The 24,672-nt window shown below is 51.1% G+C and overlaps 1 protein-coding gene across 1 annotated transcript; it reads left to right on the forward strand.

Annotated features, from left to right (window-relative positions):
* Window positions 1-16,894: 16,894 nt before the first annotated feature.
* On the forward strand, window positions 16,895-20,402 carry EGR1 (early growth response 1). Its single transcript, XM_053377327.1, has 2 exons — window positions 16,895-17,335; window positions 17,724-20,402. The coding sequence occupies exons 1-2, from the start codon at window positions 17,074-17,076 to the stop codon at window positions 19,124-19,126; spliced, it is 1,665 nt and encodes a 554-aa protein (XP_053233302.1). The 5' UTR covers window positions 16,895-17,073; the 3' UTR covers window positions 19,127-20,402.
* Window positions 20,403-24,672: the final 4,270 nt, after the last annotated feature.

Here is a 24,672-nt window from a genome sequence, read left to right on the forward strand (position 1 = left end):
ACATTTCAGATCTTCGTGTTGTGTTATTTCTAAGCTTTATAGTCACTGCACAAAGAAAGAGAGGATGTCGAGAACAAGGCAAGGATTGATGCCTAGCAATAAGCACAAACCAGCACTCAGGCACAGAGCGATCCTCACAGGGTATAACACATTCCTCTTTTTGTCCTTTCCCCATTTAGCATGCATGAACCTACAGCCTGCCAGGCCCTTATGGGCAAGGGGTGGTCTGGCACACATCCCCCCCAACCAGCTTTCTTCATCTGCTCATCCTGGGAACATAAGGCTGGAGTTTATGTTCTGTAAAGAAGCGGGCTGGGCAGGTGCGTAATTCCTAGTGATGGCCCTAGCCTGCACAGCAATGTGGAAGAGAAAAACTTTGCTATGACTTCTTATTTTTGTTTGTACCTCTTACTTTTGTAAATTAAATCAGGCATAGGCAAACTCTGGCCCTCCAGATGTTTGGGACTACAATTCCCATCATCCCTGACCACTGGTCCTGTTAGCTAAGGATGTTGGGAATTGTATTCTCAAACATCTGGAGGGCCAGAGTTTGCCTATGCCTGAACGAAATGCTGTCCAGAAATGTCAATACATCTCCATTCACACTCTCAAACCACGGAGGAACACCTCAGATGCTGGGGTAAGTGTTGATTGCTTCTCTGGCCTGTTTCAGTTGTATGCACGTGGAAGTTAAAAACAGAGAGAGGACTTGATTTTTTTACTATTTCCAGATTTGCTATTTGTAGAGACCTGTCGCTGTTAATTTTCTTGGGATTCTTTTCTATTTATTTTATTTAATCAAACCAATCAACCATTCGCTGTGGACTGGGGGCAATGTCCCACTTTAACGGTCTGTGAAACATTGTGTAGTTCATTGTGTTGATGTCACAGATTATTGAGAAGTTTAGGAATCAGAGGAAATTTCCAAAATTTTGACCTTTTGTTAGATCCCAAGACCCAAGTTTCCTTCTTGCCATCCTTCCTTTTCTTTGGTTCCTGAATAAGCACTCAGCATTGACCTTTGTTTCACACCAGTCTGATGAAGCTTAGGCCACTGTGTCAGTTTCTCAGGCAGTTAAATTGCTTGGTTAAAAATACAACACTGTCATTTGACCCAAGGGCATTCTGAATCACCTACAGAAAGCACATCCACACCATACACTTAAAGCCTTCTTATACCACTTTAACAGTCATGGCTTCCCCCCAAAGAATTCTGGGAACTGCAGTTTGTTAAGATTTTTCCTAACAACTCACAGCACCTTTAACAAACCTCTGTTCCCAGAATCATTTGGAGGAAGCTATGACTGCTAAAGTGGTATAAGATGTAAAGAGCATGCTTTGGATGTGACCAGTATCTCACCCCACATCCTTGCCATAGGTCTTTTAGGCTGGCAGCAGTAAGAATCCTGCTCTTCCATAGGTGGCAGCAGCTAACAATCCACTGAGCCATTCTATTGTGGGTTCAACCCCAAGTATCCAAGGTGAAGTATTTATATGGCCAGCAAAATCAGTCTTTCTCGTGACCCTGCTCCTACAGGGGGTGCCAAGGTAAAGCGAGAGCTAAGGGCTCTCTTATATATCACACTTGTGTTAAATCTGTGAAACGCCTTTAATCTTCTCAGAGCAAGACAATTCCTTTAAAAACAAATCTGTGTGGTTGATGGTTTAAATAATGCAAGTCGGATATATTTTTAAAGCCAATATTTTTCAAAAGGTTAGTTTTCAAACCTTAGATGTGCTATTGAACTTGAGGAGATCAAATGCCTTTGACAAGTTGAAAGACATTTGGATGAAAAAGAATGCCAAGTAATTAGATTCAGCCGTGCTGACCTACCATGTCAGGGTGTCGTAAGGCTTAATTAATTTGTTTATGCCAAGATCTCAGAGTACTTGACAGAGGCTCCAAAACGTGAAGGAAATATCTCAATACCCACATTAAGGAGAGGAAGGAAACAGAAAATAAAGTGGCAGCTCGGCTTACCAGGGCATGTCGTTAAGAAAAACAAGTGTTCCATTAATGTTGAAAAAGGCAATAAAATGGCAGCTCTGAGACTTATTCTAAGTCTGAAGGCACAAAGGACCCAAGTCCTGAACCAAAGCCTGAAGATCAATTCTTGCGAGCTTTCTCTGTTTGCCTATGAGTGTTCGACCTCAGAGCCCTTCAGGCATATAAAGAGCCATGGTGTAGCTCTTTGGCCTGTGCAACTGACAGCACTCAGAAGCTTCTGGGTTGGCCCAGCCTAGTATGGCCAGTAGGAGCCTGGCTTCCTTCCTTCCTTAATCAGCACAGCACTTCCAGTTGTACAAAACCAAACCTTTCTTCCTCCAAATGAACAAGCACTGACTAGCATTCCTGAAACCTGTTTCCGCCGACCCTCAGGGGCAGACTTAGGGGCAAGCGAGGGGAGGAGAGCCCTGTTGCATGTGTGGAATAGGGTTGCCATATTTCAAACAGTGAAAATCTGGATCTGACTGGGAGTTGGGAGTCCAAGAACATTTGGAGGTTCATGGGGGCTCACCAGCCATTCGCCAGATAGTCCGTGTAGATCCAGAGCAGCTGTTGCTCATTGATCTGTACTTGCCATGCAAACATTGATGGGATGGAGTTACTACAGTATTTTTGGTGCCAGTTGCTTTTAAGTTGGAAACAAGACACTTTTCATGGCAGAAAAAACTGCCCATTTAATGTCTTCAGTCTTGCTGGTAAAGGGTAAGACAGAGTGTTGGGAGGTTTGGCTAACCCTTCTCTGTGGTGTGTGTTAGAGTGTGTCTATTCATAGCTAAGCAAAATGTAATTGCCCTACCCATTAATAGGAACTTCATCAAAATCAGATCAGCAGGGGTTGGGAACTTCTGGCCCACAGGCCTAATCAAGCCAGCTAGGCCTCACTTGGCCCATGAGGCGACTTTGAGCCAAGCCATGCCCACCTGCCCACGTGGACAGGTAAAACCCGGCTTAGCCAAAATGGGGCTTGCAGGCACCGCCAGTCAGCTGATTGTCAGAAGTCCCATTCAAAGCTCTGCTCCTTAGTAGAATCATAGAATCATAGAATTGGAAGAGACCACAAGGGCCATCGAGTCCAACCCCCTGCCAAGCAGGAAACACCATCAGAGCACTCCTGACATATGGTTGTCAAGCCTCTGCTTAAAGACCTCCAAAGAAGGAGACTCCACCACACTCCTTGGCAGCAAATTCCACTGTCGAACAGCTCTTACTGTCAGGAAGTTCTTCCTAATGTTTAGGTGGAATCTTCTTTCTTGTAGTTTGGATCCATTGCTCCGTGTCCACTTCTCTGGAGCAGCAGAAAACAACCTTTCTCCCTCCTCTATGTGACATCCTTTTATATATTTGAACATGGCTATCATATCACCCCTTAACCTCCTCTTCTCCAGGCTAAACATGCCCAGCTCCCTTAGCCGTTCCTCATAAGGCATCGTTTCCAGGCCTTTGACCATTTTGGTTGCCCTCCTCTGGACACGTTCCAGTTTGTCAGTGTCCTTCTTGAACTGTGGTGCCCAGAACTGGACACAGTACTCCAAGTGAGGTCTGACCAGAGCAGAATACAGTGGCACTATTACTTCCCTTGATCTAGATGCTATACTCCTATTGATGCAGCCCAGAATTGCATTGGCTTTTTTAGCTGCCGCGAGGGAGAGGGTCTTTGAGAGGGTCTGCCAAAGACCCCTGTAGGCAAAAAAGCTCATGTGATGTCAGGTGAGACTCAGCCTGCATGTCATACTTGGCCTGCGAGAGGTAGGAGAGAAAATGATTTGCCGCCCAGCCAGATCCACTGTCCTACCCCCAAGAAAACAGATGCAGTGTAGTTGTTGCTCTTTTTAATGTTGTTTCTGTAGTTTATGATGGTGGTGAGGAGGGCTAGAACACAAAGCTATGGCCTCTTTTTTCAGCATATTGAGCAATTTTGTGTCAAGAGGGGAATCTGGCCAGAGTATGAATGAGAAGAATAGCACTTCAGACCATGAGTTCTGCAGAAATGGTCTCTGTCAAACTATGGCATCAGGCAGCTAGCCAGAGAGCCAGTGTGGTGTAGTGAATGAAGTGAAGGAAGGGGGAGACCTGAGTTCAAATCCCCATGTGGCCATGAAGCCAATAGGAGGGCTCTGAGTAAGTCACTATCTAACCCAAGGGTAGCGAATGTGTTACCTTCCAGATGTTGTTGGACTACAGCATCCATCAGCCCCGGCCAGCGTAGCCAATGGTCAGGGCTGATGGGAGTTATAATCCAACAACATCTGGAGGGCACCACACTGTCTATCCCTGATCTAACCTGTATACAGACACACCTTTACATTGTGTAGACAGGAGCTGGCTATCTTTTGGTTGGTTGGTTGTGTTGCTTCTCAACCCGAGCTCTTTGAATAGTGTTGGCTACAAATCAGAGGGAACAAATAATAAATAAATCACAGACATCTACCAGCCCAAGGCACAACTGTCAAATGTTGAGTGTCTCCAAGGCCACAGATCAGAGCTGGCAGCACAAATCTTACGTCTTGTCCCAGTTTGATTGCAATTGGCTTGTTACGTAATTTGCAGAAAAGCAGCGGAGATCTTGGCAGCTCGGCCAGTCTGCACTGTAGTGCTTCAGACCATCTGCTCCTGAGTACATCAAAATGTGACTGGCATTCAGGGATGCCACTGAAAAACAACTATTACCACCAGTTCCTGATGACAACAGTGTATGTGCCATGACCCCCCAAGGGTAGAGAGAAGTCCACATGGCCAATGAGAAAATGTGATCTGATTGAGTAATCAGACCCAAGAAGATACAAAAGGCAGGTCGCTGGCCAGCAGTGATTTAGGGAGCAGACAATAGGAAGAACTCGTCTTTTTTCCTTTCCTTTTGGTATGTCAGTCTGTGTCCTGTGAGTGATGTTTTCCTTTTGTTTTCTTTCTCCTTAAGCTGATCACATTGAATCTTGATTTTTTTTCTCAGACTTGTGGAAAATGTGACAGAAGCAGAGAGCAGCATTTCCTGTGTCAGGGTGACTGAGATGTAGCAAGAAACCACAATGCTTATTTCTGGTGGTGATGCAGCAGTCTGGAAACAAATGCACTGCAGAAGCATCGCTCTTCCTCTTCTTTTTAAAGACCGAACTATTTATGATAACCTCGAGTGGAAACATTTACAGCCTGGCGGAACAGGGCGTGTTGTCCCTTGTACAGACAAGGCATTCAGCCTCATTTCTTTCCTTCGCCATATTAATAGTAAGTTCCAATGACACATTTGAGATAAAGGAACAGGTGCCACAAACAGCCACTTACAAATCTAATTTTGAAAAGGTAGGGAGACATTGGACTGTACCCAGCTCTTCACATTAATCATTGGTTCATCCCACTCTTTTCACTACAATTCCTTGTCACTTTCCAAATTGCAAACAAAAAACATCAGGGTGGTGGTGGTGGTTTTTAAAGTGGATTTGCTGTGCTAGGGCAACAAAGTGCTTTTATCCACTTTAACTGCACAAACCTAAAGTTTCTCCTGCAAAACTCTGACTGCCTGAAGGCCCCCTGTGGTATCAGAGGTCATATACTTGTCACAGAAGGCGAATGGTCAGTTGCGCAGGCAGCCAACATGTCTTGCCTGCCAGCATCCACCCAGCCAATACAGCTTCTTTTCATGCTAATATCAGCAAGGTGGGAAAGAGCTTTCAAATGATGCTGGATGGATATGTTTAGTGGCTGCTAATGGCCTTGCGGTGCTATGCGCCAGTGCTACACAAAACCAGTAACAGTCCATTTGTGTGTCAAAATACATGCCTTAAACGTACTGCAAGGAATTCACAATTGACTGCAGCTTCCTGAGATGCAGACTCATAAGGGAAAGGAAATCAACAAAACCACAGTCAGAAACCAGAGACAGAAAGAGAATAGGAATAGATAGAAAGTGGTGTGTCAAACTGAAGAAGCACAGGGGGAGTGTTTATGTAGTTTATAATACGAGCTTCTCAGTTCTGTGATTCATGTTTTATTGTATACTTGCCAGAAATAACAATGATTATGCTGCTTTTATTGTTTTGTATGGTATTTTCCCATAATGTTTTTGATTCTTCTAATTTTTGTATGTCACCCGAATTATTGATGTTTTTGGGCAGCCATACATGTACAGTAGATCGATAAATAATATTTTCAAAAAACAAATTGCTCTCTTAGTGGACTGTGGAAATGCAGCAGACATAATGTTATGACAAGTTTCAGGGCTCCCAGGGCCTGCATTGGGTTTGGTTTCCTTGAAATGAAGATCACTGAAGACTGGTGATGTTTTCCGTGATGTTTTCTGTTTATTTACACAGGTATAGAGGCTGAGAATAAAATGGAAGTGTCCCATCATTATCCCTCCAAGAGAAACATTATATTTTTGGGAGGCAGGGGACCAGCGGCACCAAAGCCATTGCTTTGGTTTCTCCCACACAGCAAACCAGGCCTCTTTGTCCTGAGATTGCTTTACTGTTGCTTTTCTTCAAGCTGCAATACCATCACCTTCAGCCAGGGGAGGAGAGACATGCCCCCTTCAGCTTACCTTCCAGAAGCATCTACAGCTAATTAGCTTCTATCACAACACTTCCGCTAAAGCTTACATAACCAAGCAATACTCAACAGACCTGGCTAGGCTGCTTACTTACCAAAGAAACTGGTCAGATAATTTATGCAGTCCCCTTCCAGGAAAGAGTGACCCATCTGGTGGGGCAAAGCCACAGCAACAACGTAGCTGCTGTTTACCAGGAGGTGAGAGGTGAAACCTGACACTCACATAGTCCTAACCTTGTTACCTCTTCCATCCCTTCCTCTCCTAGTGACTGTGATGCTACTTCTAGAAAGCTATTGCTGGACAAAGTGTTCCTGTCCCCTTTTCTGCAGAAATCTTTCAGCTATAGCTATACAATCACAGGCTTAGAGGGGAGCCCCCAAAGCCATTTAATCCAACCCCAAACATATTATATTCCCCCCTTCCAAAGAAGTCTGCCTCCCATTATCTCTAGAGACAGATGGATGCCAACTCAACCCCCCCCCCAAAAAAAACCGCATACTGTAAAGCAACAATAAGCCTACGGCAGAAGAACCATTTCTCCTCTAAGGCACAACAAAATAGATCAATACACGATAGATGCATATATGATTAAATACACACAGTCATTGCACAGTTGCATTTCCTAGCACCAACAGAAACCCCTTTCAGGCAAACTTTTTCCTATTCAGACCTCAAGTTCACAATGCCAAAAAAACCAGGGCTAAAGTCAATTAGCCTTCATCATCCCTCCTAGTGCTCAAACACAAAGGTTAGATTGCTCATTCTGAAGAGCTCACCCAGTCCCCATCACCACTAACAAGGGTAATAATAATAAAAACAAACAGTGTTACAGTAGGTGTCAGATGCTGATGGTGGTTGCTCGTGAGCAACCAGGCAGAACTCTGACCTGTCTTTTACAGGTTTTATTGTGCAAACTATTTACAGTGCAGATCTACAAAGTTCATATCCATCTTAGTCACTTGCAGAATCCGGGAGTGGCCCTTTCTGGCTTCTCCCCCAACATAAGAACTTCGGCACCCCAAGCCTCCTCCTCCCCTCCTTGCGTTTCACCCCTCTGCGCAAGCCCTCCTGGCCAGCCTGGCGAGGAGAGGCGCTGGGGCTCCCAGCAGCATCCTTGAGCCGTTTTCTCACTTGACTGGACCCTTCCCTCTCTTCTCCACTGGAGGTGTGGCTTTTCCCACTGCTGGAAGAGGAACTGCTCCTCAGGAGTTTCGGAGGCTCTCTGTATCCCAACGGCCCCCCTGCCTCCCTCCCCTGTTCCGATGGCAGTCCCCTGACAGTAGACAATGGGTATGTTCACATTAGGACCTGCTCAGCATCCAGTCTACTCCCACTGCCAGTATTTGAAGCCATATTCACATGTTAGCTACAATTCTTGATAGATACTCCTGTTAGATATTTTTTAAATCAAACCAGCGTCAATCCGGCTAGAAAACTGGATGCAAAGTAAACAGTAATGTGAACATAACCCTCACAGCCATCGTGCATGTGCAGATGAGCACACATACGCAGATTAACAGCTTCATGAATAGGAGTTGGGGGGATGTTGCAGGAACAGGGAAACCAAAAATGTAGGGGGCAGTGAAGATCCCTTCCCAATTCTCTGATGAAACACAGCAGGGGGAAATGACCTTTCTTCAAGTTGTGGATCAGTAATTTATCATTTTATCATGATCTCAGCAAAGCATTTAACCAAGTGTCCCCATGACATTTAGCTTATTAGCTAGCTGTTTAAAAGGCCTGGGGTGGATGCTAAAAAGACTGTAAGATGGCACCAGACCAGTCCCTCCAGGAAGGCTCTTCCATAACTGGTGTGACACCACCAAAAAGGCCTCCTCTGCCTTGCTTCATTTGGTGGAAGCACTCTCCTTCATTTGGTGCTTCATTTGGTGGAAGAGCAGGGCCTCTAATGAGGATCTTCAAAGATCAGGTAGAGATGATTATTCTGGCAAGATTTATTCTTGACAAACCCATGCTGGCTGATACTAATCATTATATAGTTATGAAGATGGTTGCTCTGCTCCCCGGCTGAATTTCAGCAGGAAAAAGGGGCTTTCTTTCAGTGCAGGAAACCAAGAAGTTGTGTCCGTTAATTCTTCTGGATCACGCAGCAGCTTCCATTCTCATCAGCCATCATATCCTTACGGACCATGTGTCTGAGATGGAGATTGAGACCATAGTGTTCAGTGGCCCGTTCCCACTGGGACAGCCATTTCCAGAAGGTGGTGCTGGGGAACTATCTCCTTGGCCCGTGGCATTTTTGCTGTGGTGTGCCAGAATGTCAGGCCTGGACAGGGAATCAAATGTGGTCCTCCAGGCCTCTTAATCTGGCCCTCTGGACTCTCCTCAGGCCATATACCCCCCAGACACACCCCTTCTCCAACCCCCATGAGTGTTTCTGCCTGACGATGTTCTCTCTCCAGTGGTGGAGGCAGTATGTCTCTGAATACGGGTTGCTTGGAAACACATGTGGGCATAGTGTTGATGCTCTCATGTCCTGCTTGTAGGCCTCCCACAGACATGTGATTGGCCACTGTGACTAGATGGACCTCTGGCCTGATCCGGCACTCTTCTTATCATCTTGTGTGTCCTTTAACTCTTGACAGTGCCACTTGCTTCTCTGGTTGGAGAATAGAGAGGGGTGTGCAAGTGGGTGTGTAGAAAGAAGTCTGTGGTACGAAGGGAAAATGAACCTTTGTTGCCCTGCCTGCTTTTCCTTCTGGGCCCACCCACCACTGGCATTGACCCCTGGAAGGCTGCTGCCTGGAAGGAAATGTGTCCCTCAATCTACATGAATCTGTTGAGTGAGGTCATCTGAGGATATGCAGTGCCGTGTTATCAGTATGCTGATAACACCCAACCCGTCTCCCTTTCAACAAATTCAGGTGAAACTCTGTAAGTACTGGACCAGTGCCTGGAATCAGTAATAGATTGGATAAGGGCCAATAAACAGAAGTTCAATCTAGACAAGACAGAACTACTGTCAATGGTAGATCATCTGACCTGGAAGGTGGATGGTGGCATTCAACCTGTTCTGGATGGGATTACGACCCCCTCTGAAGGATCAGGTTCACAGTCTGGGGGTATTATTATTAGATCCAACCTTGTATTGGGAGACCCAAGTGGTTCTCAGGCTATGAAGCATCTCTCAACAGCTTAGGCTGGTGCACCAGCTGCAGCTACTTCTGACTAGGACTATTGCAATGTTCTGTACACACAGCTGCCTTTGAAGACTGTCTGGAAACTGTAGGTGGTTCAAAACATCGTGGCTGCATTTCTGACTGGGACTGGGAATATGGATCATATATCATCAGTTTTGAAACAACCACTTTGGCTCCCAGTCTGGTTTTGAGCACACATCCTTATCGATTGGTTTTAACATTTGATGTAATTTAAAGTCTGTGACCCTCCTGCCAACCTAGCAGTTCGAAAGCACGTCAAAGTGCAAGTAGATAAATAGGTACCGCTCCGGTGGGAAGGTAAATGACGTTTCCGTGCGCTGCTCTGGTTCGCCAGAAGCGGCTTAGTCATGCTGGCCACATGACCCGGAAGCTGTCTGTGGACAAACGCCGGGTCCCTCGGCCTATAGAGCGAGATGAGCGCGCAAGCCCAGAGTCGGTCACGACTGGGCCTAATGGTCAGGGGTCCCTTTACCTTTACCTTTAAAGTCTGCGACTAGGGTATCTTAAGGGCCAAAGTTTCCCACTTGAATCTGCCTAGGTATTATGATCACCGCCAGAGGCCCTTCTCTGGCTGCATCCACTACCAGAGATGAGAGGGGTGGTGACCTGAGACAGGGCCTTTTTGGTTGTGGTGTGCCATCTCTAACATTAGCTCCCCTGAGTGGTTTGCCTGGGGCTGAGTCTGCTTCTTTTTCTTTTTTGTGTGTGTTAGGTGAAAACTGTTCTCCTGGGAACCATTGTGAGCTGGAGTCACATGCCTTAAATAAGCAAGATAAAACAAGGCGGTGTTGTTATTCCTATATTAGGAAATGAAGAACAGAAACTGAGAGATAGTAGGCTGCCTAAAACCCCCTCATGCTGAAATGAGCTTTGAACTGAGAACTTCATGGTTTGCTCTTAAACTGAACTATGATGCACACAAACATGGGAGTGAGTGCTAATGATTTTTTTCTTTACTCAAAACTGTCAGATAGCCTGGCAGTCCCCACAAGACTGGAAATCATCAGAGGCCTACACTTACCCCTTTATTTCAGAGGCAGCATGGTGAGTATGTTACTCCAGAGTAGGAGATCGGGCCACTCTGCTTATCAGAGGGTTTCCTCCTATCGAAAGTCCCAGCACCTCACCACCTGTATAAAATCTCTCCCCGAATATAACCAAAGCATGCATAACAATGGTCAGATTCCCTTCTCTAGTTCAGCTAGCACAGGGATGTCCAACCGGTCGATCGCGATCTACCGGTCAGTTGTTCCTGGTCAACTTTGGGTTTGACTCCCCAATAAAAGCTGAACAACTTTGGTTAATCCAATGGGGTAGATCACTGCCAGTGTTTTTATAGTGGGAGTAGACCGCAGTCTCTTGGAAGTTGGACATCCCTGAACTAGCACATCATCCGAATGGGGTTTCTCCCCATCTGAAACTGGGGAGAAACACAGCTGTCACCTGAGTAATGCTGAATCCAGCAGTATTCCCAAGCACCTCTCTTACAGTCCCATGCAAGGTAGGTCATGCACTCAGCTCTGAATTAGCTGTTCCGCTGAACAAAAGTATCTCTGCGTTGACTTGATTCAGTTTCCATTGAGGAATGTAGAACTTGCTTCTGAGTAGACATGCACAGGATCAAGCATTAGTCATTATGCAACAGTTCTCAGGAAAGGATTCAATGAGGAAGGGACAATAAATCTGAAACGCATCAAAAACTGTACTAGAGAAATGCTATTTGTAGGAAGAGCTCAGTCCAATGCTTGCTAATTAACATTAGCAACAAATTAGATGATTAGCAAATGCGTTAGAAATCAACAGAGGAAATGGATAAAAGGTTCTGGTCTGCTCTTAAACATGGCATTACAAACAGCCTTAATGGGTTTTTTCTCCTCATACCTTTGGGATTTATTATGATTATTTATTAAACTTATTAGAATGTGACCTGAATTAGGCCAAAAAAAATACCTGGCCTAGTTTTATCCGTTTTGTTTTCAGCACAGGGCAGGAAACAGGGATTTATTGGAAAGGGAGAGAGGGGAGCCTCCTGAATCTACCTCTGACAGATGTTACAATGCTGGCAGATGAGGATTTCTTTCAATCCCTCTACAGGGAGATGTAGATGGAAGTGCAGCCTACAGCCTACGTAGACATCTTTACAACCAAGGGCAGAATAACAGCTTACTCCCCTCCCTGCCACACTACAGGAAGCTGCATCCCCAGCCCCTTGCCCAAGAGCTAATGTGTAATCTGCAGTTCTCCTGCTTTCCAAGTCTCCTGTCTCAACAACACAAAAGCAGGTTTGGGGCCCTGAGAACCCTTCCCTTCCTTCATTTCCTTTGAGCTACTTCTGGAAAACAGTGTGCATGTTCAAGCCTGTCTTTGCATGTTCTGTGTGTTACACACATGTGGCAACTTCCACATCTCAGTGATGTCAGCGGCAAAATTTCCTGTTGATTTTAGCAGCTTGTGAGCTTATTGATTTATTTCCCTTGTATCCAGCTCCAACTCAGATCAACTTGCATCTGGTTGCCAGGGCACTCTCCCATCCCAGCAGCTTACAAAGCTAGACCTGTTCAGTTTTCAACAGTGGAATCACAAATGGTGCTTTCAGATCGTCGTCTGCGCTGTCTGGTATCATGGGTTAATTTTATAGGTTGCTCACCTGCTTTAGGTAACAACATGTAAATCTGAGCCACATGATTGGCCCAGTGGTTGCAGCAGTATGGTCATTCTTCGCCCCCTTTTGACCTTTGAGTAGGAAGTCTAGAACATAAAAAAAAGCTGTGTGTGCGCGCGCTCTAATTTACAGCAAGTGCAATCTGTTTTCACTGTGCTACCTCACAGCATTTCCCTGTCCCCCAATCACAGAGAAGAGTGCCCTCTTCTGGATGGATGGTATCACAGCATTTGACATCTTTATTTCAACTGCATTTGTTTTTGTCTTTGCTTTGTGGTTTATGGGCCATTAAATTAATAAAACACTTAAAAATTTAGTATAAGAATATAGGTTTCCTGTAGTATCAAACAATGGAAAAATGATGAATAAATAATCAGACAGAGTGATATGATATAGCTTTTCTGATATAACTGAAAAATGAATTTAAAATGTAGTGGGTTGGATTCAGAATTCAGCATGCCTGGTGCAAACTGACTTCCTCACCTTCTGGTTCCCACAACAGCCTTCCTAGCACCTAGCATTGTTCCACCAAGGATTGGGGAGCCCCGCTGAATGGGGTCGGCTGTTGTGCAGATAGGAAGGCTGAGAGGATGGGTCACACACACAAAAAAGCTGAGTGGAAGCTCCTTCTATGAGCAGAGCCCCCATTCGCATACGTTTCCTCTGCCCCATTTGAGAGGAGGCACCCTTCCCCCTCAGCCCCCTCTGCCACATCTCAGCCCACCCAACAAGGACCTTATGGAGCACTGGAAGGTTGCCATGGGGGCACTCAGCTTCAACCAGCTCTCTCACACATGGCTTAACTCCGTGTCCAACTCATTGTATGAACTAAGCTTAAATTGCATGTACACCACAGATCACCTTATAGCCTTTCATGCCTATAAAGCCAAACGTTTTGCTTAAAATACCAAGTCCGTAAAGGGGGGGGGAATGATATAATAGCTTTAACCACTTATAAAAGCAGTTTAAAAATATGCCACGATACTTTCTAAAGCCAGAATTCTGTCCTGTTTCTCTCACTGCAGCCTGAGTATGTGGCCAGCTGTTCTTGAGGAAAGGCCACCTTCCTTGCACCATGTTTAGGGATAAAGTAATGATTGCATGCCATCATATGCAATCCCATCCACATTTTTCAGAATTTCTGATAGTCAAACACTTTCAGTTTCTCCCTATAGCATAGTTTCTTATTTTTGTTCATGTTTCTTGCTGTACACTGCCCCAAAATCTCATACAATAAAAGATGGTAAATAGGGGTGTGGGGGTGTACACACATGGCTCCCTCTAACAGCAATCTTATGCTCTGAGTGACAACGACTATGCGGCCAAAATGGGGCCACTGAGAAAGAAGTGGGAGGTTATGTGGGAAAATCCGGAAGTCGGCAGAAGGACAACTTTAAAAGCAAACAAACCCATAGGGGCTTATAAACAGCCTTATGAGGACTGAGCATGCTCAGTAGCCAAGGTATATTGAGTGTCGTGGGCTGGGGTGGGGAGAAGGAATGAAGCATGCAGAATTAAAGCAGGTTTAATTTTTGCTTAATCTTGACTCTTTTGTTGCAGGTCCCACCTTTTCTCTCTATATAACTGCAGGGTCATCTGCGGCCTGTTCACACGTTTAGATAATGAGACTTACAAGCGTGAATAGTCTATTCAGGCGGGCTCCTTTCGTAAGCAAGGACTCCCTTGGCTCATCCCCGGACCCGGATCTTGCAGCGGTATACGCTGCTCTGCAAAGCGTCCCCCTAACGGAGCCGCGTTCAGACGACGCTGCTGAATGACTAATATAACGGGGAGGGGGGTGCCTGTCTTTCTTTCGCCCTGCCGCGGAGGGAAGGGATCCCGCAGCAGCTGCCAAGCCGGGGAGGGAGCCTCCAGAGCCCGCAGAGTGACGTGGCCAGGAGAGCACACGACAGGCGACGACACATAGGGGTCTCCTGGGCATGCGCAGTGAGGGAGGAGAAATATTGGGGAGGGGGCGATGCTCGGACGTCTCATGCCAACGAAGCCATCCTCGCTCAGGTTCTTGCACGCCGGCTGGCTGCTGCCTGGGAATTCAATGGAATCCGTAAAAATGGGTGATCGCCCCCCAAATCACGCGCCCCTTAAGATCAGGAGTTGTGCTGGGGAAGGGGGTGAAATCCAGCATCACAGAGAGAATAATGAAGAGAAGATGCTCAGAAAAGGGGGGACCACCCTGCTAATGATCCACTTCCCCACCAAGGGGTTGCCCTTGTAGCCGCGTGGGGCGGTGGGCAAAGGATGCCTCGGCTTGGGCTGCCTCTGCCCGGCCCGCAGCAGCCTCCGCCTCCGCCTCCCGCCCAGGCTGTGAATGCCGAGGATTTCCCTCCCGTGGCAGGGATTCCTCCTCCGCCGCGGCCCCCGCGCGCGGAGGGGGCGGAGGGGGGCTGGGCTGGGCTGCTGATTCCGCGTCTCTCTGCAGCACTAGCCTAATTCCAGCACAGGAGCCTCTCTCCAGCTCCCAGCTCGGAGCCGAGTCTCCCAGGACTGCGGGGGAAGCACTTGCAGAGGCGGCCGCGCAGGCTCAGTGAGATCTCACTGCGTCTCAGGTTCTCTCGCTGGGCAGATGCCAAGAAAAGGAGGGGGGAGGGAAGCGGGGGAGAGAGAGCCAAAAGAAAAAACCCGAAAGCCTGGGAAGCATCAGGGGCTTCTCCTTGGCACCGAGGAAACCCTGGGCTGCCTGCGCTGGGGAGTGGGGCGAATCCCACCTGCTACTGCCAAGCAGCCTATTTTGCAGGGCCAGCTAGCTGCGAAGGAGACGCTCGGTCGCAGCTGGCCCTGGGCGCCAGGGGGCAGCACTGAGCCGCCTGCTTTGCAACTCCCCGAGATTCCCCTGCATTTCGCATCATCAGGAAATTCCCTTTGACGAGATGCCTCTGCAGCCTTCTGCAGTGTGCGCGCCCGGGGTGCTTGGCGCTGGCACAATCTCTACTTTCTGTTTCCCTCCAACCTCCCGCCCCCAAACCAGCCAAGCAGATTACAAGGGTAGGCCAGGCTGGACGAAGCGCCCGGCTCGGCCTGGAGGAACAAAGGGCACCCCCAAAACTGGCCCCGAGGAAACAATCGTTTAGCTCGCTGAATATATACGCAAACATCGCGAAGGCCTTGCAGTTTCAAGTTGGTGAAAACGAATCCTTGCATTCGCCTTGGAAATGGGGGGGGGGGGAGCAAGACCAAAATACGGTAAATTGAGGCGGCTCGACCACTTCTCTAAGAGGTCAATTGGGGAAATGAACGCCTGAAGTGAGAATGGGCGCGTGCGAAGTGTCTCTGGCAAGCTGCCATCCCGAGCAAGAAGAAGGTGCAGCAATGCTACGTGGTCTCAGTGGTTGCCTTGCCTCCGCCATATAGCGCTTATCCGCACAAGGTAGGCTGTCAGCAGCAGCAGCCTCCCCGAAATGTATCGGGAGGAAACACGTGCACGCTACCGCCGTAATGCAATAGGAAAGCATAAAAAGGGAGAAGCCCCAATTCTGGAAAACACCTCAAGGAGGATGTCGATCCACCTAAAATGCATATACAAGATCACATCCGTGTGCATATGCATATCACTAATTTTGGAATCAGAATTATTGCCCGGTTCCGATTGCACCCAGGTCCTAGCAGTGACCTAACTTCGCCCATATGCACGTAGTGACAAGAAAGAAGGGAAAATCCACCCTTTCGCCCTCGCCTGCCCTGATTCTCGTTTAAAGCGCGACTAATCCGCTTTAGCGGAGTTCTAGAATGCACGCTTCAAACTTGGGAAGCTCTTCCCGCAGGAAGTTCGACGGGCGCCCTCTGGCGGCGGGTGCGCTTCTAAGGTGCGCTTCTTATTGGCTCTGCCCGCTGCACTTGCCGCCGGCTTTTAGTTCTCCCGCGCGCCCCCTGGCGACGAGGGGTCGGGAGGGCTGCTCCCCGACTCGGACCCCGGCGGTGCGGAGTTGACGGGAGCGCCGATCAGGCTCCTCCGCAGCGCCTGGTCCCACAGGGCAGCAGGGAGACCAAGGGCTCCTCCGCGGCTCTCCCAGCTCCTCCTCCCCCTCCCTCCTCGCCGGTCTCTCCTCGCCTCCCGCCCCTGCCGGAATTGCCATATAAGGAACAGGAAGACTCGTGCCGGAACAGGGCCTTTTAAGGGCATGGCCTTATATGGACTCTGCGTCCGGGGGCTTCCGGGGGCCGCGGCGGAGACTGCAAAGCGGGGACCCCGCGGGGGGGGGCGTCCGAAGTCTCCGGCTCCGAGGCCCGGGCCGAGGTACGGGGTCCCCAGGGGCCCAAGCGGCCCATGCAGGGCGCGGGACTCCCGCCTCGGGCCCGGCCGCAGCCCCCCTTCTCGGCTTCCCCCAGTGTCAGGCTCTGACGCCAGGCGGGGTCCTCGCGCCCGGGAGCCATATAAGGGCTTCCTGCCTTCCATATTTGGACATGTACGTCAGGAAAGGGGCGGTGCGGGGCCGATGAGACCCGATATATAGAGGCTGCTCTGGGGCGGGCGGGGAGCCGAGAGCTTCTAGCGAATCGAGCCAGGGGGAGCCCCAGGCAGGGCGGGCGGGGGAAGGGAACGCAGCGTCTCCCGCGGGCACAGCCAGGGGGAACCCCAGGCCAGCGCCCACCCCGTCGACCCCTGCTCCTCTCGCCTCCCCACGGGCGCCGTAGCCCCCGGTCCAGCGCCCCCCCTCGCGCCCCCATGGCCGCGGCCAAGGCCGAGATGCAGCTTCTGCCCTCGCTGCAGATGGCCGATCCCTTCGGCTCCTTCCCGCACTCGCCGCCCACCATGGACTCCAACTACCCCAAGCTCGAGGAGATCATGCTGCTGGCCGGAGCCGGCTCGCAGTTCCTCAGTCCCGGCGGCGGCAGCGAGAGCGGCGGCGCCGGAGGAGCAGGAGGCAACGGCAGCTTCAACCCCTCGGGCGAAGGCGGAGAGCAGTCCTACGAGCACCTTGCTGCAGGTAGGCAGAGGCACGTCCCGGGATGGGGGGGGCAGAGGGGCAGCCCTCCACCCCGTCGGGCAGGGGACTCCGCTAGCCTGAGCGCGCGCGGGGAGGGAGGGAGATTCTCCGACGTGCGTCACCCGCCCGGGCCAGGTAGCTCCGACAGCTGGAGCCGCGCCAGGCGCTGCAAGATGTAGCGCTCCATCCTTCCTGAGCCCTGAAGGAAGGGGGGGGGTCCCCGAAGTGGGGCCGCCCAGGCGAGCGCGATGCCCCGAGATGATCAGCTAGCTGGGGGGAGGCAGCTGTGGCTCCGATGCTTGCTTGCTTGCTTGCCTTTGGGGTGGCGATGGACGGAGGAGGTGGCGGCGCTGTGGGGACTTACCTTGGGCCGCTCTTCTCTCGGCAGACACTTTCCCCGACATCTCTCTGAGCGGCGACAAGTCCTTGGCGGTGGAGACCAGCTACCCGAGCCAGACCACCCGCCTGCCGCCCATCACGTACACGGGTCGCTTCTCCTTGGAGCCGGCGCCTGGCAGCGGGGGTAGCACCCCTCTGTGGCCCGAGCCTCTCTTCAGCCTGGTCAGCGGCCTGGTGGGCATGGCCACCCCGCCCGCCACCTCCGCCGCGGCGCCGCCGTCGTCGTCCGCCTCGCCGTCCATCCCGTCGTCGTCGTCCGCCTCGCCCAGCCCGGCGCTGAGCTGCTCGGTGCAAGGCAGCGACTCGAGCCCCATCTACTCGGCGGCGCCCACCTTCCCAGCCCCAGGCGGCGCCGACCTCTTCCCGGAGCAGCCCTTCGCCAGCCCGTCGGGCGGCTCGCTGTCCTTCCCGCCGCCGGCTTACCCGACGGGCAAGAGCACCTTCCAGCTGCCCATCATCCCGGACTACCTCTTCCCGCCGCCGCAGCAGCAGCAGCCGGGGGGCGACCTGGGCCTGGGCTCGGCGGAGCAGAAGCCTTTCCCGAGCCCGCAGCCGTCGCTGACGCCGCTGTCCACCATCAAAGCCTTTGCCACGCAGAGTAACGGGGGCGGCGGGGGCTCGACGGCGGAGCCCAAGAGCCTCCCGGGGTCGTACCAGGCGCAGCTGGTCAAGCCCAGCCGCATGCGCAAGTACCCCAACCGGCCCAGCAAGACCCCTCCCCACGAGCGGCCCTACGCCTGCCCCGTCGAGTCCTGCGACCGCCGCTTTTCGCGCTCCGACGAGCTGACGCGCCACATCCGCATCCACACGGGCCAGAAGCCCTTCCAGTGCCGCATCTGCATGCGCAACTTCAGCCGCAGCGACCACCTCACCACGCACATCCGCACCCACACGGGAGAGAAGCCCTTCGCCTGCGACATCTGCGGGCGCAAGTTCGCGCGCAGCGACGAGCGCAAGCGCCACACCAAGATCCACCTGCGCCAGAAGGACAAGAAGGCCGCTGACAAGGGACAAGCTGCCGCGGCCGCCCCGACGGCACCTTCCGTGGCCGCCTCCCCGCTGGCGCCCTACTCCGCCTCGCCCGCCTCCTACCCGTCCCCCGCCTCCTCCTACCCCTCGCCGGGGCCGGCCTCCTACTCTCCCCCCGTGACGTCCTATGCCTCTCCCGTGACTTCATACGCCTCCCCCGTGACGTCGCCCTTCCCCTCCTTCCCCTCGCCTTCGGTGGCCACCAGCTACGCTTCCATGGCCTCGTCCACCTTCCAGAGCCAGGCGGCAGCCACCCCGTTCCCATCCCCCGGGGGCCTCGGCAGCCCCTTCGGCTCGCAAGTGACTTCTGCACTTTCTGACATGGCCTCCACTTTCTCGCCCAGGACAATCGAGATCTGCTGAGAGGAGAAAAGGGGGCGGGGGACACACACACACACAAGGACCACCAAGACTTTCGCGATGCCCACCCACCCCGTCTAAGTGGGGTGGGGTGCTGATAATGAATCTTCCTCCGGCACTTGGTGGAGGAACAGTGGACTCCCTCGCAAGCCAGCCTGGCCCCCCAGCTTTCCAGCAGGGGGGTGGGTGGGTGGACTGGGGTTGGGACTTATCTTTCAACTTCAACTGCCTGAAGACACAAGCTCCCGGACACCGGAGTTCCTCTCCACTTCTGTTCTGCATGGACGAGAGAGGTCTTTTTTCTTCCTCGATGATTTCCCCCCAGCCCGCAATTCATTCCTTAGGGGGGAGCAATGGGACTTTGGGAAAAAAATCCATGCATAGACAATGTAATATTGTATTATGTGCCATGGCTTTGCTTTCCTTCTGGGTTCTTGACGTGAACAACCTCTTTGCATATTCATATTGCGTTCTTTGGAGTACGAAGGGCCATCTCTCTCGCGCGTGCTCTTTCTTTTTTGTATAAATGGTAATTTTTCGCTCTTTTCGTGACGACAAAGCTGTACTGGGTTTTACAACTTGTTTTGGGGGGTGGGGTGGGGGGGAGGAAACAAACAAACAAAAAAAGCAGCACTTAACTATGTATTTGAGCATGTCAACAGAGTGTGATGTTCTTTGTAAATATCACCTAGAGGATGAAACACTCTCGCGTGGCGAAAAGTTTTCGTTTGGTTTGATTTGTTGTTTTTCCTTTTGAGAACAAAAAAAACAAAACACGTCCCAAGTCTTGGTGCCTTGTTGTGAAGCCCTGCTGACGTCATGCAACTCTGCGATTGGATGCTTTGCATCTAGCCTTAAGGTGAAAAAAGGGAAAGTGGGGGGGAAGGGGACTCTGAGGCTCGAAGACACACACACACACACACACAGGAAAAAGGGGAAAGGAGCCGGGAGACAGAATGTAAGCAAAAAAGCAAAACAAAGCAAAACAAAACCCCGAACTTCTCAAAAAGTCTATTTTTGTTACAGAAGTGTAAAATTTATAAATATATTCAGCAGTTGGAATGTTGTAGTTACCTACTGAGTAGGCGGCAATTTTTTGTATGTTATGAACATGCGGTTCATTATTTTTGTGGTTTTATTTTTGACTTTGTACTTGTGTTTGTTTAAACAAAGGTGACTGTTTGGCTTATAAACACATTGAATGCGCTTTACTGCCAATGGGATATTTGGTGTACAATACCCTCTGGAAAAGTCAATAAAAAATATCGAGAGACCAGCAGTCCGGCTTGCTCCTTCCTTCCTTCCTTCCCTCCCTATAGGCTTCCAGGGCTCTGGCCCTTTCCTATACCTGCAGCCCAGCCCGACGGCTGGGCCTCGTCCCGCACCAGTAGGAATTTCTGCCCTCGTGGTGGGAAGTGATCTCTGGGTTTCTCTCTAGGGGGAGAATAAGATGCCCAAGTTCTCTACGACCCAGTTGTCATGCTTGGGCGTGCGGCTGATGTCTCTATTCGCCCTTCATGCAATGCAGAGGTTTGTTCCACGCTGAACAACGTCGCCTTGGTCTCCCAGACCTAAAACGCCAACTAGCCCTCCCTTCCCCTTCCCACTGGGCAAGTAGGGGGGGGGGGGGACGACGACCCTCGCGAAGGTTGGAGGGGAGAGGACTCTGCCCCCCGGATCTGCCAGGTCTGTGGCGAGCACCTAGTCGTCGGAAGTGTCTGCACGGGCTCACAGCTGAGTCCACTGCCAGCGCCCTCCGTTACCTTAAACCCGACGGCTCTTTATTTCGCTGGTGGAGGCGTGTTTGCTGCAGAGACGGTGGCGAGGGGATCGCATGCCCCCAGGCAGGTGACCCTAGACGGATAACGCTGGAGGCATCCCGGTGGGAGGGGGAAGCCTGCCAGGCACTTGGCTTAGATGGGGCAGGCGGGGTGTGGGGCTCCTAATCTCCGAGGTCCCAGGCAGCCGTGAGTCCCTCAAGCCCCTAGATAGCAGCTCTTCTGCCAGGGAGCTAAAGAACTGACCTCCTTCCAGCCTCCCCCATTATAAGGGTGGAGAGGATGGATCCTGTTCCCACTCTATAGCAGGGCTGAGCTGCGGGTCCCAAGATCAGGACCAGACTAAGCCGAGAGAGAGACCCTCTACGGAGGCACCTTGGCCAAACCCCGCTGCCTCCGTTAGCTGTTCACACCACAGCTACTAAGCACGCACGCTCCCTTGGCAGAGCAGATGCAGTCTCTCTCTCCCGCTTCAAACATTGCCCTAAGGCAGGAGTGGCGGCATGCAGAGAGACCCATCCAGAATCGGGGCTGCGAATTGGTTCTCTCGCTTGGCTCTTGGCTTCTCTAGCCGGGTTCAAATGGCTGAGGAGCTCATTCTAGGGTGTTGGACCCTACCTTGACTGTTCTGAAGGGCCAAATTCCCTTTCAATCTCAAAATGCTGCTTATCACCCCGGAGTCTCCCTTCTGCTCCGGTTTATACGCAAGTAAGCCTCATCGTAGGGTTTATTCCCTGGCAAACGTGTGTAGGGTTGTAGCTCTCGATCGCAATCTTCTGCATGTTTACGCAGGAGTAAGTCCTTCAACAGGGGCTCAGACCTGGATCAGCGGGCACAGTATTGCAGCCTGCGTCGTCTCCGGCACAGCAGTAGGTCACTATAGTTCCCATTTTACAGATGAAGAACTGAGGCTGGAAGTTATATAATGACGGTGGTGAGCCGTGAAGCTATGCTGCAGTGAGGGGAGCTGCTAGAGAGAAGGTCCCCCTGCTCTGCAGGTTTAATATACTCAGAAGCAGAGGTTTAGCAGAGACTCCCTCATTCTCCAATCCTGGAATACTTTCGCTCTCTTCAGGGTTGCCAACTTTTTTTTGGATAGGTTCCTGTGCAAGACAGGCAGAAACCTCACAGGTGCTGTATCTCGCAGCGTGGTGATCAGAGTGGTAGGAAAGCGCCACCCGATACATTTCTGCCTGTTCTGAAGCTGTAAACAGTTCAGGAAGTTGTGACAGAAAAACCAGCTGGAAATTCTACTATCTCTGGGTGGGGCCCTTTCTCACCTCCCCATTCTCAGAGCCTAAGACGAGACAGGGCTCAGCCTCAGAACTTGTTTTGAGTGTCTACATCATTCTGAAAACCCCGCGCCAAGCAGGGGCAGCCTGCATGGCTCTGGGGCTTGTGGAATCATGGAAAACAGCCCTCCTCTGCACATGTGCAGAGTGCATTCGCTCCCATCTAGTGACTTTTTCCAGCCTTTAGGGCATTTCGCTGATGTGAGGGGGAGGACATAGGGGCGGAAGGGACATTACTTCTGGACAGCTTGATCTCCTCCCCCGCCATTCAGAAACCGGGCGCTGCCCCCATAGGCCAGTGGTAGCCAAGGCATTCAGATGATGGACTGCAACTCTTATCATCCCTTGCTTGGGGGGGGGGGCAATCGGAGTTGGGAGTCCAGCAAAATCTAGAGGGCTCTGAGTTGGCTACCTCTGCCCTAGGCGGGGGGGGGGGGGGTAAGTCGAACTGACTTACCCTAGATACCCTAGATACCCTAAACAGTACCTAGAAGTTTGCAATCCGACTTTCATGGCTGGCATTTTTCTACGAAGCAAACGGGATTTATGCATCTGATTTCAAAGTGGATCTTGTTTTTGACTCTGGGTGCTTGCGCTGCGCAGGAAAGATGAGGATATTCTAATAGGATGGGCTGGGAGGAGACGCCCAGCTCCTAATAATCTGCAATACATTGGGAAGTAAGGGAAACTCCTTCGTCCAGCATCCCTTGAAAAAGAAGCCGCGAGGCTGTCCGCGCCGTCGAACAGACGGGACTTTGATTCCACTCCCGCGCCATATACTGCATTAGTTCCGCACCACCCAGTCTCTTATTTCTGAAATGGCAGCAGCCGGCTGATACTGAGCCCCCCTTGTCCCTCCCCCGCCAGCAAGCTCAACCCACCCAGTTAAGTCTGCTGCCCGGCTTGGCATCCCGCTGTATTTTCTTTCGACGGGGGCAGAAATGATGGCTTTGCTCCAAAGCGGCTCCTCCCGCCGAGGAGGCGCTATTCTGAGGCTACCCAGAGGGCAGGGCTTGGGCTTTTTGGATCTTGCGCTGGGCGGGGAGGGGGGGGGAGAAATCTGGTTCTGAAATCCCACTCTGGCCGCTCACGAACCAGACCCCCGCCCCCTGAGCCCCCTATGCCTTAAATGCAGGGAGAAACTCAATGGGACAAGCGTTTCCTTGCACTGAGATGCAGCGTGGCACCGCTTTGCCATTCCTGGAGGAAACCTGCCGCCCCAGAAAGTCGTCACCCCAGTAGCTCTGGGCATTTGCAGCCTTTGAAATGGGAGTTCTCAGCAAACATATTCGGAAGTCGGTCGGGCACACAAGAACGAGGCTGGCTTTGAAATAGGCGAGCTTAGCGCGGTGGTGTCAGCCTCGCAATATACTAAATCCTCATAATTCCATGGCAAGAGCCAATCGACCTTTTCTTTCTGCGCCGTTTCCGAGCTGCGCCACAGGCGCAAGTTCAACCAGTGAAGCTTCCTCCCATCACTTCATCCCATGGCTAAACAGAGGCTGCAGCTCGGCGGCCACCTTCTGCTTACCGCAGGGCTGTATGGAGATGTGGCAGGGGAATGAAATGGAGCCCCCGACTGACAGCACTTCTCTCTCAACAGGACCACCGAGCCCAGCCCTTGCTGCAAGGCAGGCAGGCATCCTGCACCTGCAGACTCCTCTCCTGCCCGACCTTTCCTTGAAGGGCTGCTTCCACAGCCAGGCAGCTTGTGGATTCGCTCTTCTAGCCTTCTGTCTTAGGAAGAACGCTTATTTTGATACCCAGCCATCACTCCTTATCCCCCCCTTTCTAAGCAGTAAATTATGCTTTCCGTTTCTCATTACAGCATCGGCAATCCTTCTAACAACCCTGTAAGGTTGGCCAGTATCATTATCATCATTATTATTCCCGTGGGACTTGAGTCAGGGAGTTGTTGATTCACTCTCTGATCTGCAGGAGTCTCTCCGTCTGACAGCCTGTATCCTGCTTGTGTTTGCGATGCTTGAATCTTCTACTTAGCGCCACCAGAACCTGGTAGCCAATGCCAGTTCCTTCATCAGGGTTCTCATTGGTCAGAGTGTTTGGGGGGGAGGGGAAAAAGGCATTGATTGACATGTTGGAGTGGGGCGGGGGTGGGGGTTCCTCGCTGCTTCAGGAGGCTGCTTCGGATTTACCCGGAGCCCACTAGGAAAACTTCAGATAGCTGAACGCATGGGATGGGGCTTTGGGGGACAAAAGGGGTGTTTACATCGTTGGGTCCTATCCTAATCCTATCCATTTCCACTCAGACTGCCATGAGATTTCTCCTAGGGAAGCAGCGCGCAGGATTGCAGCCAGCGGGAGCTCCAACTGACACATATTATTGGTTGCTTCAGTCCTAACGGGGGGGGGGCATGTCCTCAGGGGAGGGGAGGGGAGTCCATCAATACAGAACCAACCGGCTGGCACTGAACACAGATCTGAGGAAGGAGAGACTGAGAAAATCAGAAAGAGAGAT

This window comes from Podarcis raffonei, chromosome 2 (assembly GCF_027172205.1).
Source record: "Podarcis raffonei isolate rPodRaf1 chromosome 2, rPodRaf1.pri, whole genome shotgun sequence".
Classification (NCBI taxonomy): Eukaryota; Metazoa; Chordata; class Lepidosauria; order Squamata; family Lacertidae; genus Podarcis; species Podarcis raffonei.